Below are 15,449 nucleotides of genomic sequence, written 5' to 3'. Positions count from 1 at the left end.
TGTGTAATAAGCAAATATTTTTATTACAGCATGGCATGACAAGTACAGTTCATACAACCGTACATTTCTCTTTAACATCAAGAGAGCATTACACCTGTAAATGATGAATGAAATGTCATTCAAAAACAGTTCTGGGTTGAAGGACAGTCAAGATAAGGCATCAAGTGGCCACATGATAAAGACCATTTAACACTTAGTTAGAATTCCACCTGCTATCAACTCTGCATTTTCAATAAAAAGCTGTCCTTTTTGGCTAGTTTAAATAAAGATTTATTACAAACTTTATCATGACTCCAGTTTAGTGCTTTGATCTTTTGGCCTTTCGGCCTTCTGTGGCTGATGCTGGGGCCTTTCTGTTCTTGTTCTTGTTCTTGACATTGTGTGTTTCGTAATAGCGCACACCAACTTTCTTCACCTTCTTGGCACGGTCCATCGCTCTTCTCTGTACAGATGGATAAAAAGAACAAAGAAAAGAATGAGCTTTTCATCTCCATTCCTGTTACGTCAGTATGAGGAATGGACATTCACTTAATGCGTCGACCCAGAGAGATCTGTTTGACATCTGAGAGAACACTGCATACCTGTTTAGACGTCAGTCTGTCGGATTGGGTGGACTCCTCGTCCTCAGCTTTCCTCTTATTGCTCCTCTGGTTTGCATCTGAGATTGATAAAGCTGATGTCAGTGCCTGGCTGGATCTCAATGTTACCTACCCAATTTGTATGGCTATAGGCAAATAAGCTGTAATATATATATATATATATATATATATATATATATATATATATATATATATATATATATATATATATATATATATATATATATATATATATATATATATATATATATATATATATATACACACACACACACACACTACACACACACACACACACACACACACACACACACACACACACACACACACACACACACACACACACATTCATAATAGGCCAGTAAGATGGCATGCTTGTGTGTCTTTTATTTTGTTCTGAGGAAATGTGAAAGCTCTTTCGGACCCTAACCAAATCTGATACACCTTCCAAAATATATCTACATTCCGCACCATACAAAGTCATGACAAACATGTTGACTGACTACCTTTCTGCTGTGCTTGCTTTGCTGCTGCCGCCGCCACTTGTTTAGTCTTGATGTCTGTGAACGCTTTGTCAGAAAGTGCCTTAGGTATCCTGTCCAAAGAAGAAGAACAAGAAAAAATGTAAATCAAACGGTTTACTCCTGTTGGGATCAGTTGAAATAAGCATTAGTGATTAAATTAGGCTCAGATTATCTATACAACTGTTATTTGACTTGTCTTCAGTGTGTGGGCAGAAGATTAAAGAACACAATCACATGCAAAAGTAGAGAGTAAAACTGAAGACCGCTAGTCCTCAGGAGCTTAAAAACTGGTTAGCACGGACCACCTAAAAGGCATGGCATCTCTACCCGACAACCTCACGTTGACTTTACTGAATAAAAGAAATTAGGGCACTTCACTAAACAAAGTAATATGTAAGGTTTGGGTGAGAGAAGACGGACCGGATTGCAGAGAAGCGTTTGGATTTGGCCCGGTCCAGGAAATGCTTGTACTTGGAGATCTTCTCATCCAGCTCTCGAATCACCTCGCGTGAACTCTTGTTGCTGGTGGCTTTGCCAGTCTGAGCAGTTGTGGGCTCGGAGGGCCCGGAGGCCTCAGGCTCTCCATCGGCTGGTTCAACATTGGTCCCGTCTTCCTCTCCACCCTCCTCTTCTTCACTGTCTTCCTCGCCATCAGAGCCAGAGAAGTCAGAGAGTTCCAGGTCAGGCATCTCCACAGGAACCAAGTCTTCCTCGGTGAACTCAGGTGCCACATTGATCTTGCCAAAGTTCTGTCGCACATTAGACAGAATCTTCTGGACCTGCTCCTTCTTTCTCTGCAGCCGCTGCTGCTGTTCCTCATGTTCCGCCGAGATGGCATCCGGATTGTCTGGCTGTTCCTCCTGCACATTTTTGACTTCCTCTGAGGGTCCTTCAACTGGCAATAGCTTGTCCTTGAAGAATGGCAGAAACAAAATGCAGGTTTACAACACAGAACACAGGTTGTTGTGGGAGAAAAAGTAATTTACTGAAAAAGACACAGGTGGAAAAATCTGTAAACTCTTACGTCTTGATCCCTCTCAGGTCCAGGGGGTTTCACAAAGAAGGGGATACGTCCTCTCTGCCAATCATTCAACACCATTTTGGAGACTGTGGAGAGATCTGGCTCCCCGCCCTGCACAATGCCAAGAACACATTGCACAAGCTTAGGATTGAAAACTAGTGGTTGACATACACTTTTCTATTTAACTAAAAATAGACCAGATATGTTACATAAGGATTTGCTGTTGCACTAAAATTGACAATTAAAATGCTTTACATACTGCATATAAAGCATTTGTAGAACACCCACAAATGCTTTAACTGAAATTATTTCAAACTGATAATAAGGTTTTGTTTGGTAACCAAATTCTCTGCTTCTTACCTTGATGTTACATTTTTATGAAATAAATAAATAGAACAAAAACTTATTTTTTTGTTTTGTTTTCTTTCCCGAATGCCTTTGCATTGTGCTCCCTCTGTCACGGATGACCGGCAGTATGACTGTGTATGTCTCGGTGGACTGTAGAAACTGAATTGCCCTTTGGGGATAAATAAAGCTATCTGTATCTATCTGTACAGCCTGTTAAGGTCCTGCAAGCAAGAAAATGAAAGAGGAACCTTCAGAAGTTTCCCAGTGCGAAATGCCATCTTCTCAAGGAAGTCCTCAGCAGAGCTCCAAGTGGGGATGCGGTAGGTCTTCTGAATGTATTCTGGCTTGGCCCGCTCCAGTACTGCCGCAATGTGCTCCTCTGGGTTCCTGATCTTCTCCACTTGAACCTTTGTGAGGACGAGAGAGAAAAATAAGTGCAATTTAAGATATGAACCTGCAACCTTTCAGTTACGGGGACTGGATGGCCTAGATGTTAAAGCTAGGATCTGGAAGATTAGAATCGGAGCTGATTAAGGCTCTTTTTTTTTCTTCTTTTTTTGAAACAGCTGGGCATTAGCAATAGGAATTCACTTCCAATTCTTTATTCGTCACACTCCAGGTACTCAAGCTTTCAAATATGCCACATTATCAGTTACTGGGACATTGTGTGTCTGTTTTTCAGATGCTACTGTTTTTTGGTGCTACGAGAAGCAAAACTGAAATTCACCTTGATTGTATCGGGGTGGTAGCAGAAGAATGCGAGGCAGATATCACAAAACCTTGGTAGACAAAAGGAAAAACAAATGAAAGAGAGACTTACCACTCCTTTCAAGACAATATCAGATTCACTGTCTTCTGAAGGATAGACAACACCAGGACAGTCAATGAGGAAGATGCGCCTCATCAAAGTGATGTACTGCCACACCTAGGAAAGGAGATTAATGCTGTCTGTATGATGAAATCGTTTCAGTTACACGTGAGATGGTAAATCTCTCTCTTCTCTTACTGCAACAAAGAATTCTCCCTGCTACTGCTTCATCCAAGGAATTGTGAAGTAACTTTTCATATAAACATAAACACCCATCCATTCTAACAAAAGGAGGAACAAGCGTCACAGCAGTGCTGCGGATCATGAGCTTGTTTGGCTGTCATTAAATAGCGTAGAGTATGTGGTGAGAATCAAAGACAAGGTGAGAAATAGTGTTGGCCACATGCCCATCAGATTCATTGGCTGGGTGTGCAAAAGAAATTCTCGCCTCTCGTGGTCCAAGTTCACAGCTTTGCAAAGCATGTAGAAATACAGATATTTTCCCTTTCTTTCCCCTTGACCCTGCTGTGGACATTGGGGTTTTCAGACCCTTGTTCATTTCCAAGTAGGATAAGCAGCCCCAGAGAGAGGAAATTAAGGATAGAAATGGTTGTTGTTCTTTCTCTTGACCCTGATTCCACTTAGATTTTCAGTTATATAGGTAAGAACTCAAAGCCAACTACTTCTGCTGTTGCAACAACAATTACCAAGTTAAGAAGAGGAATGTGCATCTTTTCACCTCACATCACCTCCCCACAGAATCAAAGCTCCTCTACTTTTCACTCTATACACAAAAATACCATTCCCTTCTCTGCTCCTATCCTTATTTTATTAGTAGCGTTTATGTACTACCTGTCTTTTCATTTTCTATATTGTAGGCCTTTACATTATTTTCAGTGTAAACCATCACAATTTAGATTCATAATTTTCTTTTAAAATGATCAAAAATTGTTGTTTCCTGTAGTCCTCTTTATAGGACCAACCACGGCAGTGCTTACTAGACAGATTGTCTAGCGTTCACTTTGCTCTGTTGCATATTACAGGTTTAAATTTAGGTCTGCATGGCTGAGATGACACTCAAATCCTACCTTTGTTTCTCCGGCAAGGGGTGCCACATTGCAGACCTTCTTAGAGCGCAGTGTGTTGATGACGGAGCTCTTTCCCACATTTGGGTAGCCAATGAAACCCACACTTATCTGTTTCTTGTCTGTGTGGAGCTGTGGGAAGCAGAAAATAAAGTCAGAATGTTGCAGTTTATGAAACAACAACCTTAGCCTGTCCCCAGTTCTTGGAGGTAATTTTAGATGGGGCTCTGTTGCTCTTCAGCAATAAACCAAGTGAACTTGTCATCACACCAGAACTATAATGTTGTTTGTTCAAAACACATACCAAAGGATATCTTAAAAATATTTTTTTACGTAAACAAGACAATCACGAAACCTTTTAAAACAAGGAGATATAGCTATCTTTTAGTTTTTGTCCCAGGATGTAAACTATGAAGGCTGTTTTAGAACAGATTTTTCACCTTTTAGCCCATATTTTAGTCAACGTGGTCCAACAGAGAAAACCTTTTACACAAAGAAAAACAATCATAATAGTTTTTTTCTGTGCCTTTCTCATAACAACCTCTTTAAGCCCCATTATTAAATCCAACAAGAACAGAACCCCTTTTTGATTTTTTTTGACCTTTTGGTCCTTTTAAGTTTTCACAAACATATTCCACTACGTCACATGTCTAGGGGTAGGTGATACAGCCTATCATGGTAAAGGTAATCTTATGTCAGGATAGCCATGTACATTATAATGTATCAATGGTTTTGGAAATTTGATTAATGAACAATTTTAGAAAAAATATCTAAAAAGGAATGTCTTTTGACTACTCCATTGAATTTAATATGTGACAAAGCAAGATACGTCCATCACATTGATGCATTTATCCTAATGATGTTTGCAATTCTAATGTTATGATAAAGTGAGTCCTGCATATTGATTTTCAGCATTGCCCACAATGTCCTAATACAGCAACATATATACATTTTACAGCTACCCTAGTATATATATATATATAGTACAAATTTGAACCATCTCACATGACATAATTCTCAAACCCTATCCTTGTTTATGTTTATACATGAAGAGAAAAAAGCAGCTTCAATATAAACATGCCCTTTACTGAGGAGCTGTGATTGCCCTCATTTTGCAATTTTCACACAGTATTAAGCATTAATGAATTGTGATTATAGTGAAATCTAAATAATGAATATACTGTATAAACCATTTCCATCTATAAACCATATGGCATAATTTTGGAATGGGCAAAATATTGAGGACTGTAGAGAACTGAAGCCCAAGCACTAACATCCTATATTATAGCTAGTAGTTCTTGTTTTCACAAGTATATCTGCAACTTTATAGTGTGCTCATAAATCAAAAGGGGTTGCACTTAGTTGAATATCCAAGGTACTAGATTTATCAGCAAATAAATTATTCTGTTGAAGATAAAATTACACCAGCAGTAAATAAGTACATTGTTTTCTGCTCATGACAAATCAAAGATACTTTGAATTTGAGGAATGTGCTTACCTTGCCAAACTGCCTGAGCAGCTGGATGAGGGAGCCCTTACCAAACGAGTTGGTGAGGCTGGCATGGAAAGCCAGAGTAGGGTACTCTTGGGATAAAACAGCGACCCACCGTTTCTGGTTCAAAATTGAGTTGAGACAAAGAGACACCCACATAATTTAATATTATGAAAAAACAGACACGACCACTCCCAATTAAATGGGAACCAAAGATAAACCGGTTAAAAAAGGAAAAATGTCTTACTGTGACCCAGGTGGGGACGAGGTCACACTTGTTTAGAACAAAGATCAGATGTTTCCAGGATTTCTCCTTCTTCATATATGCCTCAATGCTATTGGAGCGCGTTCCCATGGGATCACGGGCATCCAGCACTTGGATGACGACATCAGATGAGTCGATCACCTATTACAAAAAACACAAGTGAGGAATGTAGAACGGCCCCGTAACACTTCAGCGTACCACCTCTACATTAACGCAATGCACAGTGCTGACAGGAGGATGGAAAGAATACCTTGTAAAGTTCTCCCCAGATCCTCTTGGACTGTCCCTTTTTGAAGATTTCATCACGTACTTCCTCCCTGTTGCAAAATGAGAATTAAGAATGAGCATCTTTACCTTTAAATAGGAAAATTCAGCAACCATGCTTCTGATCAGTTAAGAGTAGCCAGTAGAGTGGATTGATTATAATATCTTCTGAGGGTCTTACCGGACCCCTGTGTCCTCAGTCACTAGGTCTTTGTCCTTGTCTGCACTGTAGGTCAGGACTGAGGCCTCAGCCTTTTCTACGAGGTCCTTCATATCCCCCACCACGAGACTGGGCCTCTTCCTCTGAGCCTTGGGCCCAAACGTGGTCTCAAACCCCTCCGTGTCTAGAATGTGCACTTTGGAGTTCTGCACGTGCAGAAACAGAATAAAAAGATTAGACATGCAGGTCGGACTGTTTTTGTTTTGTTTGTTAAATTGACAGCAAGCCACGAGAGAACACCAGTCCAAAGTGTTCTATTCTGTTAACTGATGAGACACAATACAGTAATGTTGTACTGAGACAAACAGTATGCAACAGGAGTAAAGGTTTTTGTCTGTGTTACAATTGATTTTTATATAGTCCAAGTGGTACGCTCCTTCTAGGGGGTTTCAGACAGAATCACAAAATAAATGCATACAGTAAACAGAACACCCAGATATGCAACAACTAAGCCAATAAAACCACCAAGCCTGTGTCAGGACTGATCAAGAGTTCCAATGATTTTAATCACAAGTCATACCTCTATTGCAACACTGCCATGAGGGGTGGGGGGGATGGGAGACAAACAGTTTACAGGGCTTGTCAGAAACAATGGTGCTTTAAGGCTTCAGGTTGCCTGAAGTTCTGCCAAGATCTTCTACAGGACTCTCTGTTTCTTTGAAGAAGCATTTCCCCTACCGAACCACAAACTCTGGATTATCTGACTTTTGGAATACAGACTTTTGGGACAATCCAACATCCAGATCAAAGAGCATTGTTTTTTTTTTACTAAAATTGTAAGATTTTCTCAAAATCTGGTCATGAGTTTGCTATAAGCCCGTTGGTATATGAGGATGTCTTCACTTAGAGAGGGAAAATAATGCTCTGCATGAGCATGAACGCTACACTGTTCTGAGACGCCGCTACATATATTTAGAATGTTAATTTGGGGGGGGAACACAACTGCATGTAATGAATGATAATGCAGTGATTGCAATATAACTGGTGGTCGTTATGGTGGTTGAATGTCAGTAATTCCATTCAAAAAGTGAAATTCGTATATTATATTCATTCATCTCACACACACAGTGATACATTTCAAATGTTCATTTCTTTTAATTGTGATGATTATAACTGACAACTAATGAAAATCCCAAATTCAGTATCTCCGAAAATTAGAATATTACTTAAGACCAATACAAAAAAGGATTTTTAGAAATGTTGGCCAACTGAAAAGTATGAACATGAAAAGTATGAGCACGTACAGCACTCAATACTTAGTTGGGGCTCCTTTTGCCTGAATTACTGCAGCAATGCGGCGTGGCATGGAGTCGATCAGTCTGTGGCACTGCTCAGGTGTTATGAGAGGCCAGGTTGCTCTGATAGTGGCCTTCAGCTCTTCTGCATTGTTGGGTCTGGCCAACGCATCTTCCTCTTCACAATACCGCATAGATTTTCTATAGGGTTAAGGTCAGGCAAGTTTGCTGGCCAATTAAGAACAGGGATACCGTGGTCCTTAAACCAGGTACTGGTAGCTTTGGCACTGTGTGCAGGTGCCAAGTCCTGTTGGAAAATGAAATCTGCATCGCCATAAAGTTGGTCAGCAGCAGGAAGCATGAAGTGCTCTAAGACTTCCTGGTAGACGGCTGCGTTGACCCTGGACCTCAGAAAACACAGGGGACCAACACCAGCAGATGACATGGCACCCCAAACCATCACTGACTGTGGAAACTTTACACTGGATTTTAAGCAACGTGGATTCTGTGCCTCTCCTCTCTTCCTCCAGACTCTGGGACCTTGATTTCCAAAGGAAATGCAAAATGTACTTTCATCAGAGAACATAACTTTGGACCACTCAGCAGCAGTCCAGTCCTTTTTGTCTTTAGCCCAGGCGAGACGCTTCTGACACTGTGTCTTGTTCAGGAGTGGCTTGACACAAGGAATGTGACAGCTGAAACCCATGTCTTGCATACGTCTGTGCGTGGTGGTTCTTGAAGCATTGACTCCAGCTGCAGTCCACTCTTTGTGAATCTCCCCCACATTTCTGAATGGGTTTTGTTTCACAATCCTCTCCAGGGTGCGGTTATCCCTATTGCTTGTACACTTTTTTTTCTACATCTTTTCCTTCCCTTCGCCTCTCTATTAACGTGCTTGGACACAGAGCTCTGTGAACAGCCAGCCTCTTTAGCAATGACACTTTTGTGTCTTGCCCTCCTTGTGCAAGGTGTCAATGGTCGTCTTTTGGACAGCTGTCAAGTCAGCAGTCTTCCCCGTGATTGTGTGGCCTACAGAACTAGACTGAGAGACCATTTAAAGGCCTTTGCAGGTGTTTTGAGTTAATTAGCTGATTAGAGTGTGGCACCAGGTGTCTTCAATATTCAACCTTGTCACAATATTCTAATTTTCTGAGATACTGAATTTGGGGTTTTCATTTAGTTGTCAGTTATAATCATCAAAATTAAAAGAAATAAAACACTTGAAATATATCAGTCTGTGTGGAATGAATGTATACATTATACAAGTTTCACTTTTTGAATGGAATTACTGAAATAAATCAACTTTTTCATAATATTCTAATTATATGACCAGCACCTGTATATCGGTTGGCCGATATTGGCCTATCAGAGACATATCGTATCAGCGTATACGTTTTTCCAATGCGCCGATATGAAAACCTTTTTTACAGAACATGTAATGCAGAAAACTATGCTTGGGGTGATTTATTTCTTACTCTTGAGAACGGTCTCTATTTCATAAGAGACTACAGTACAGTACGTAGAAAAAGAAATAAAAAGAAACAGACCCAATGATATATTGGAAGAGAACTGGATGTTATTCAGAAATGTGTTGGTTTTGGGGTAGAAAAGTTAAAGCCTGGCAGAGTGCAACTCTTTCAAGCCAAGCGCAGTGCCAGTACACTCTGGCTAGGGATGTAACGGTATGAAAATTTAACCTCACCGTTATAGTGACCAAAAATATCACGTTTTTTGGTAATATCGCGGTATTTTTAAAAGTGTGGTCAATATGTTCAGAAAGCACTTATAGGCCTACACAAGCTGAAATAGTTTCAAAAAGTGTAACAGTTTACAAAAATATAGGAAACACCTTATCAAAAGTGCAACTTTTGACATCAAAAGAACAAGGGTTCAGCATGTAAACAGCTTATTTGTCAGGAACATTTCCAGTAGTGCAAGTTTAAAATTATACAAATCCAAACATTCAAGCTAAGACATAAGAACAATATGTAACCAAATCAAAGAAACACCACTAATTATATACTTGTATTAAAACGGTAATTGTTATCGTCAACATTTTTATCACGGTTTACCATTACACCGGTGATTGTTACATCCCTAACTCTGGCTACATTTACATTGCTACGTTTTGGTTAAAAAGCAAATATCTTTTGCTACGTTTACACCTCGCATTCATAATGCTCTGGCGTTTCAGAGCCCCTAAACCTGAGAAATTTCAAAACACGTCTGACCCCGTTTTGGTTTGGAATCTGCGGGGTTGTGTTGCAGTTTCGATGGCCACAAACGGAGAACTTTGGCGACACCGACGCCAATGTTTCGCCATCTGATTGGGTCTTATCCGTCATGACGTCTTGTTCTCTGCGACTAATCTACTAACGTTACCATGGCAACTAACAGCAATGGGCGGAGTATACGTGCTGCCTCCCGTTTACGCCCAGTGTACAAGAATGTTGATGAGATATGCGGTTTGGGCATGTTAGTTTAAACGGAGATTAGTTATTCTACTGGAGCTACAAACACATAAATGTAGCCTCAGGCTCACAGTGGGGCAGCGTAAGAATTGAATGAGGCCTCTTGTTCACCTCACCTCATAAAATCCTAACAAACAAGCTACTGAGGAAAACAGAGGAATGATTCTCTTCTGCACCAAATAATATGAGCCAGTTAAAAAACGTGAATAGCTTTATATGCCAGTATACGCATAATAAAATGTATTAAACGGTGTGTTCACACAACCAATGCACATCCCCGCTGGAGAGTCTTCCTTGGACACAAGGCCAATTAAAAACAGAAAACACAGGACAAAAAACCCCTGAAAAAATGAATTTCATTTACAACATTTATTTATACTCACATGGGCTTTGACTCTATCATGCAAGAGAGACATGGGGAGTTTGCTTTGTTTCATCACCACACGATATGGATCCTTCTGTATTGCTCCCATCTCTTCTTGGAACTTCTGCAGGGACGACTGCTTAATCACACGGGTATTTGCTGAAATACAGAATATGAAATTGCAAAGTATGACCTATTTAGTTGACATTTCCAATGAGATTTATTACCCCTTGTCTTATTTGTTACCCATTATTTTCTCACACTTACTGATCAGTTATATAAGGGGTACTAAAACATGTTAATTAAAAGTCCACATTCAGCAGGCTTTCCAAATCTGCCATCACGGCAATGGACGACTAATGCAATCAACAGGTTAACTAGTTGAGTTTTAAACCAGACTATCAGGTTTTATGACCTGTTTGAATTAAAAATGTACAGTGCACCTGTATATATTTCCGCCGTATACGTTCCTAAAATGCTGTTTGTCTAACCCAGTGTATGCTATATTGCCGTAACAGAACACTAAGCTATTGTTGCTGCTAACCCAAAATGGAGACAACTAGTGAGTAGTATTGAATAACCATCTGAGAAGTAACGTGAGTATGCATTTTTGGATTTGATGCCACAGATGGAAAAATAGTGGATAAAGTTGAGGGTGTTTGCTGACTTTGTAAAATGTGACTGCATTGTATTTGAATTACGTGCTAGATCTCATTTTCTCAAACCTGACTTTTTTTATTAATTTTTTTTTATTTTAAACAAGTGACAGCCCTCGTATCCACCATCAGACCCTTTCTCATGCTGCTCTCAACTGTTCTGCATTCTGTCCACTATCAATGCTGATAAATCTACAGAACTCTTGTTAGTGATATAGTAATGATAGTATTGTTTATACTTGAATAGCCCATTATCTATTGTATCATCTTGCTTAATAGCCGCAGTTGGCAGTGATGATTTTAACGCAGCTCCCATGAAATACGCTTTAATGTCGCCAACATCGTCAGTTTTTAATAAAGGTGGAATCAGAACATTAAAAACCCAGACACCTTTAAATTCTATGCAGGAAAAATCCATGTGTTCAATATTGTCTTACTTTTAACCAAACATGAACCCATTCATCCGTAACACATGAAGAGGCAAGTGTTACCCAAATTATCTGCACTGTCCAACAGCACCGCCCTCTCAAAACTGTTGTTCCTGTTCTTGCATGTATCCAAAAGCACCACATTTAGTAATGTGGTTCCCCTCCACAAAGACAGACAGAACAAATATAATACACTGACAACCACCACAGCCAATCACTGCTGTTACATACCCAACATATACAAAAGGTAAGGAAGAGCACTTACCAAACCATTTGATGTTTGGTTCCACTCTGGCTACAGTCCCTGGAGCCACCGTGGACTGGAACTGTAGAGGTCTGATGACTTGACCACGGTTATTACTGGAAACAGAAGATCAGTGCCAGTGTAAACATAGCACGTACTGTTCTTTTTCTCTGCCACAAATCCGCCAATCAGCATCTCATTAAGATAATGCAAATCTGTATCATTAATTACCATCTCTTCTTTTGTCTGTACATATTCAGACGTTTGATAGTGGCTCGGTCCCTCATGTTGTTCCCACCAGCACCCTTGGCTCGATCTGTGAAATACAGTTAATTTAACAATTAATTTGCTCAACACACGTTGCTTTTCAAGGAACATCAGTTACTTCAGTAGACATCCTATGACCAATTAATAATAGCAACTGTTTCCAGACTTTAAGAACAATTAGCCTAAACACTTCCACTTGACACAAACCCTTCCCTCAAAGTTGGACATTACTTCAGTGTCAAATTTAAAAGGCCTAACGTTACTAGTTATAGCGTTAGCTAAAGGTTTTAGTTAAGTCTTTCCGAGTTAATAGTTTTATTTTGACACACTGCACACTTAACGCCACTGACTAGTTTAATTTAACAAAAGGTAAATAACCCATACATGTATTTAGCAGAGCATAATACCACCATGCTAGCAACAATTAGCATTAGCTGTAAACAAACCATAGACATATTAGCTCACCGGGGTTGCTGCTGGACGACGAGGTGTTTATCGAGCTTTTCCCCTTGAACAGAGGCTTCACCATTTTGACCGCTTAGTCGGCAGAGCCTTCACCGGAGAAAAAAATGAAGAGAAGACACGAAAGTGTCTGAAAGCTGAGGTTTAATTGATGTTATTCCCTTCAGCTCGAAACTGTACACCGTACACGTGTTGTTACGGTGAAGCCGGAAGGACGTCATCGAAGGAGCGACAGGACAAATCCGCTTTCGGCTTTCATCCTCATCCCAGGCTCCTATTTCTCCAAATTCTTAGAAACAATTGTATTTTTTTTTGCAATGATGAACCAAAATCTGTAACACATTTATATTACCATTGCATACGTTCAACTGCTTTTTGGATTCGAATGACATGAATTGAGTGTAAAAATAGAAATTGTTACTTTGAACATGAGAAATATAACATTGAATTCAAACATATTGGTTATATTTGGTCAATTTTACTTACATAAATGCAAAATATCAAAAGTCACCCCATAATTTCATTGCTTTTTTATGTGTACTTAAAGAATAAAGAATACATAAACGTATAAACACAAAGTATTACTTTGTAAATGTAATACTTTATATATCCCCATTTTAAGTTTTGTTTCTATTCATTTTTAAGTATTTATTTAAAGCCAGATGTATGTTTATTTGTATCATTATGTTGAGTACATGTCTAAAATGTTGTATATTTTCTTTTTTAAATAAACGTTGGGGTAAAATTGTAGACAGGTTTTAATTGTAGACATAGCTTTCTGTATAAAATACCTTGTGTAAAATTCTTAACAGTAATGTATGTGAAATGGCTTCATCTAAACTTTAAGCAGTATTAGGATGTATTCTGAAATAACTGTATCTACAGTTTATTTTGATAAATCAGTTAGATGTGTAAAATTAGTTTAATAGAAAATGCATTTAATAGACCAGCTGTTATGTTGTCTCTCTTGGAGGGAAATAGAATAACGCAACAGAATCTAGAGCTTAGTTACTGCTATTCTTGTCGTCTAAATGTTGCATTGCTATACTCTTTTTATTCCAGAAGAGGGTGCAATATAGTCTATATTTGGGTATTGTTATACGCCAACATGCCCTGCTGAATAGCCTATCTATGGTCTGGCGTGCTGATTCTACCTGAGTGGCCTCGGTCTGCCATTTGATATAAATAATAAGGGTCATATGAGGCATAAGACTTGAAAGGAAAATATGTTTTGCATTAAAGAGGCCAGGTGGTTAAAAAAATGTGTTTTGGCTAAAATAAGGCAAATAATTCATGATCGGGACTGTAGCAGGGATTTTAGATATACTGAGGTCATGTGAGTCCAAGTTTCCCTTGTGCACCAAAAACATATTGTATTTGTTTAATTAGCTGTTATATGTTTTATGTATTTCTTCTTAACGTGAAGATGTAGGCCTACGATTCAAAGACTTCCTCACACTTAGGACTAACATTCTGATGGGAAAATACTAAATCTTTTATCTTTTGTTGTCCTAAAAGTACCAATGACAAGACCTCAGTGTCCAATGAAGGCTACGACCCTGCTCATGAAATGCAAAAATACGCAAATCAAAGATACAAATACACATTGCCAATATTTAATATAGCAGGTACAGATGGTTTAATGTTGTTGCTCCATATTCATTTGAAAGTAACTGAAATATTTACCCTGGCTGGAGGTGATTTGCAAAAGAAAAGACCCCCAGGACACTGCCATTTTTAATTAACAAGTGATGCAGGCCTATTTGACACCAGAATGTACGAAAGGCCAAGTTTTGTCTGCTTGTGATGCTGCTGCCTTCACAGTGTGTACGGTATGTTACAGAAGTGTGGCTCCAAGCCAAGGTAGGCAAGTTCGTAAAGACTCCGGTCTGGAGAGGCGCCATCCAGTATTCAGTTTATACAGCAGGGAGACCAAGGAATGTTCTCTGTTCATTTTCATAGATGAAATTGGAACTGAATACATCAGCAATCCACTGCAGTAAATGATTTTTTAAATCAGAAAGTAATTTTTGTAACCCTCTTTAAGCTGAAGCAAAGCAAAACAAATTCAATCTAAACATTTATTCCATTTTAAAATCTACATTTACAATAGAAAAGTCCATCAAACAAAGAGAGAGAGGGAGAAATAGGCTACTGCCAAGTCCCTTTTATTTCAAACCAACTTCATTTAAACCTGAACGTTACGATCGTAGCTGTGGACAGAGATTTCGGACCATAGATAAAAAAATTTAATTTCTTGTGTTTTATATCTATATGTTGTGGACCCTTCCAAATCCTTACTATCTTTACCTTTTGTATGTAATCTTTTTTTTAACATATATTTATTGCTTTTATACAATTAATACAATGTAACCTACCTAACTGAACCTTTCCCCAAATTGAACATATGGCAGTATAATAATAATAAAACATATATATATATATATATATATATAAAACTTGAAAATGAATAAATACCTAAACATACAATTTAAAAATACATAGATTTACAATGAAAATAAAATGAAGTAAATAAATAAATAAAACAAATACATAAATAAATAAAATAAAATAAGAATAACAAACATTGAAGAAAGTACAGCACACATTTCTCACAATAGATTATTCATTTTCACTGTAACTTCACATTTCTAATCCTCTTCAATATCACCACTTTTAACAAATTCCAAAAAACG

At 38.6% G+C, this 15,449-nt stretch overlaps 1 protein-coding gene across 1 annotated transcript; it reads right to left on the bottom strand.

Annotated features, from left to right (window-relative positions):
* Positions 1-4: 4 nt before the first annotated feature.
* gnl2 (G protein nucleolar 2) lies at positions 5-12,966 on the bottom strand. The gene is made up of 16 exons (XM_078252402.1): positions 12,757-12,966; positions 12,256-12,340; positions 12,046-12,140; positions 10,716-10,855; positions 6,588-6,772; positions 6,393-6,459; positions 6,125-6,283; positions 5,884-5,997; positions 4,389-4,517; positions 3,313-3,417; positions 2,741-2,899; positions 2,148-2,255; positions 1,544-2,034; positions 1,106-1,194; positions 582-658; positions 5-442 (listed from the first exon to the last, which is right to left on the bottom strand). The coding sequence occupies exons 1-16, from the start codon at positions 12,818-12,820 to the stop codon at positions 299-301; spliced, it is 2,211 nt and encodes a 736-aa protein (XP_078108528.1). The 5' UTR covers positions 12,821-12,966; the 3' UTR covers positions 5-298.
* Positions 12,967-15,449: the final 2,483 nt, after the last annotated feature.

This window comes from Sander vitreus, chromosome 6 (assembly GCF_031162955.1).
Source record: "Sander vitreus isolate 19-12246 chromosome 6, sanVit1, whole genome shotgun sequence".
In the NCBI taxonomy this organism is placed as follows: domain Eukaryota; kingdom Metazoa; phylum Chordata; class Actinopteri; order Perciformes; family Percidae; genus Sander; species Sander vitreus.
The sequence above is the reverse complement of the archived record's forward strand: the minus strand, read 5'-3'. Positions and strand labels throughout refer to the sequence as shown.

What these genes read in the sequence shown, in the direction of transcription:
- gnl2 (XM_078252402.1), bottom strand. Translation starts at nt 12,820, where the DNA reads ATGGTGAAGCCTCTGTTCAAGGGGAAAAGCTCGATAAACACCTCGTCG. An exon ending in TACAGACAAAAGAAGAGATG is followed by an intron (nt 12,141 to 12,255) that starts GTAATTAATGAT and finishes TTCTGTTTCCAG; the next exon opens with TAATAACCGTGGTCAAGTCA. An exon ending in GACCTGAGAGGGATCAAGAC is followed by an intron (nt 2,035 to 2,147) that starts GTAAGAGTTTAC and finishes CCATTCTTCAAG; the next exon opens with GACAAGCTATTGCCAGTTGA.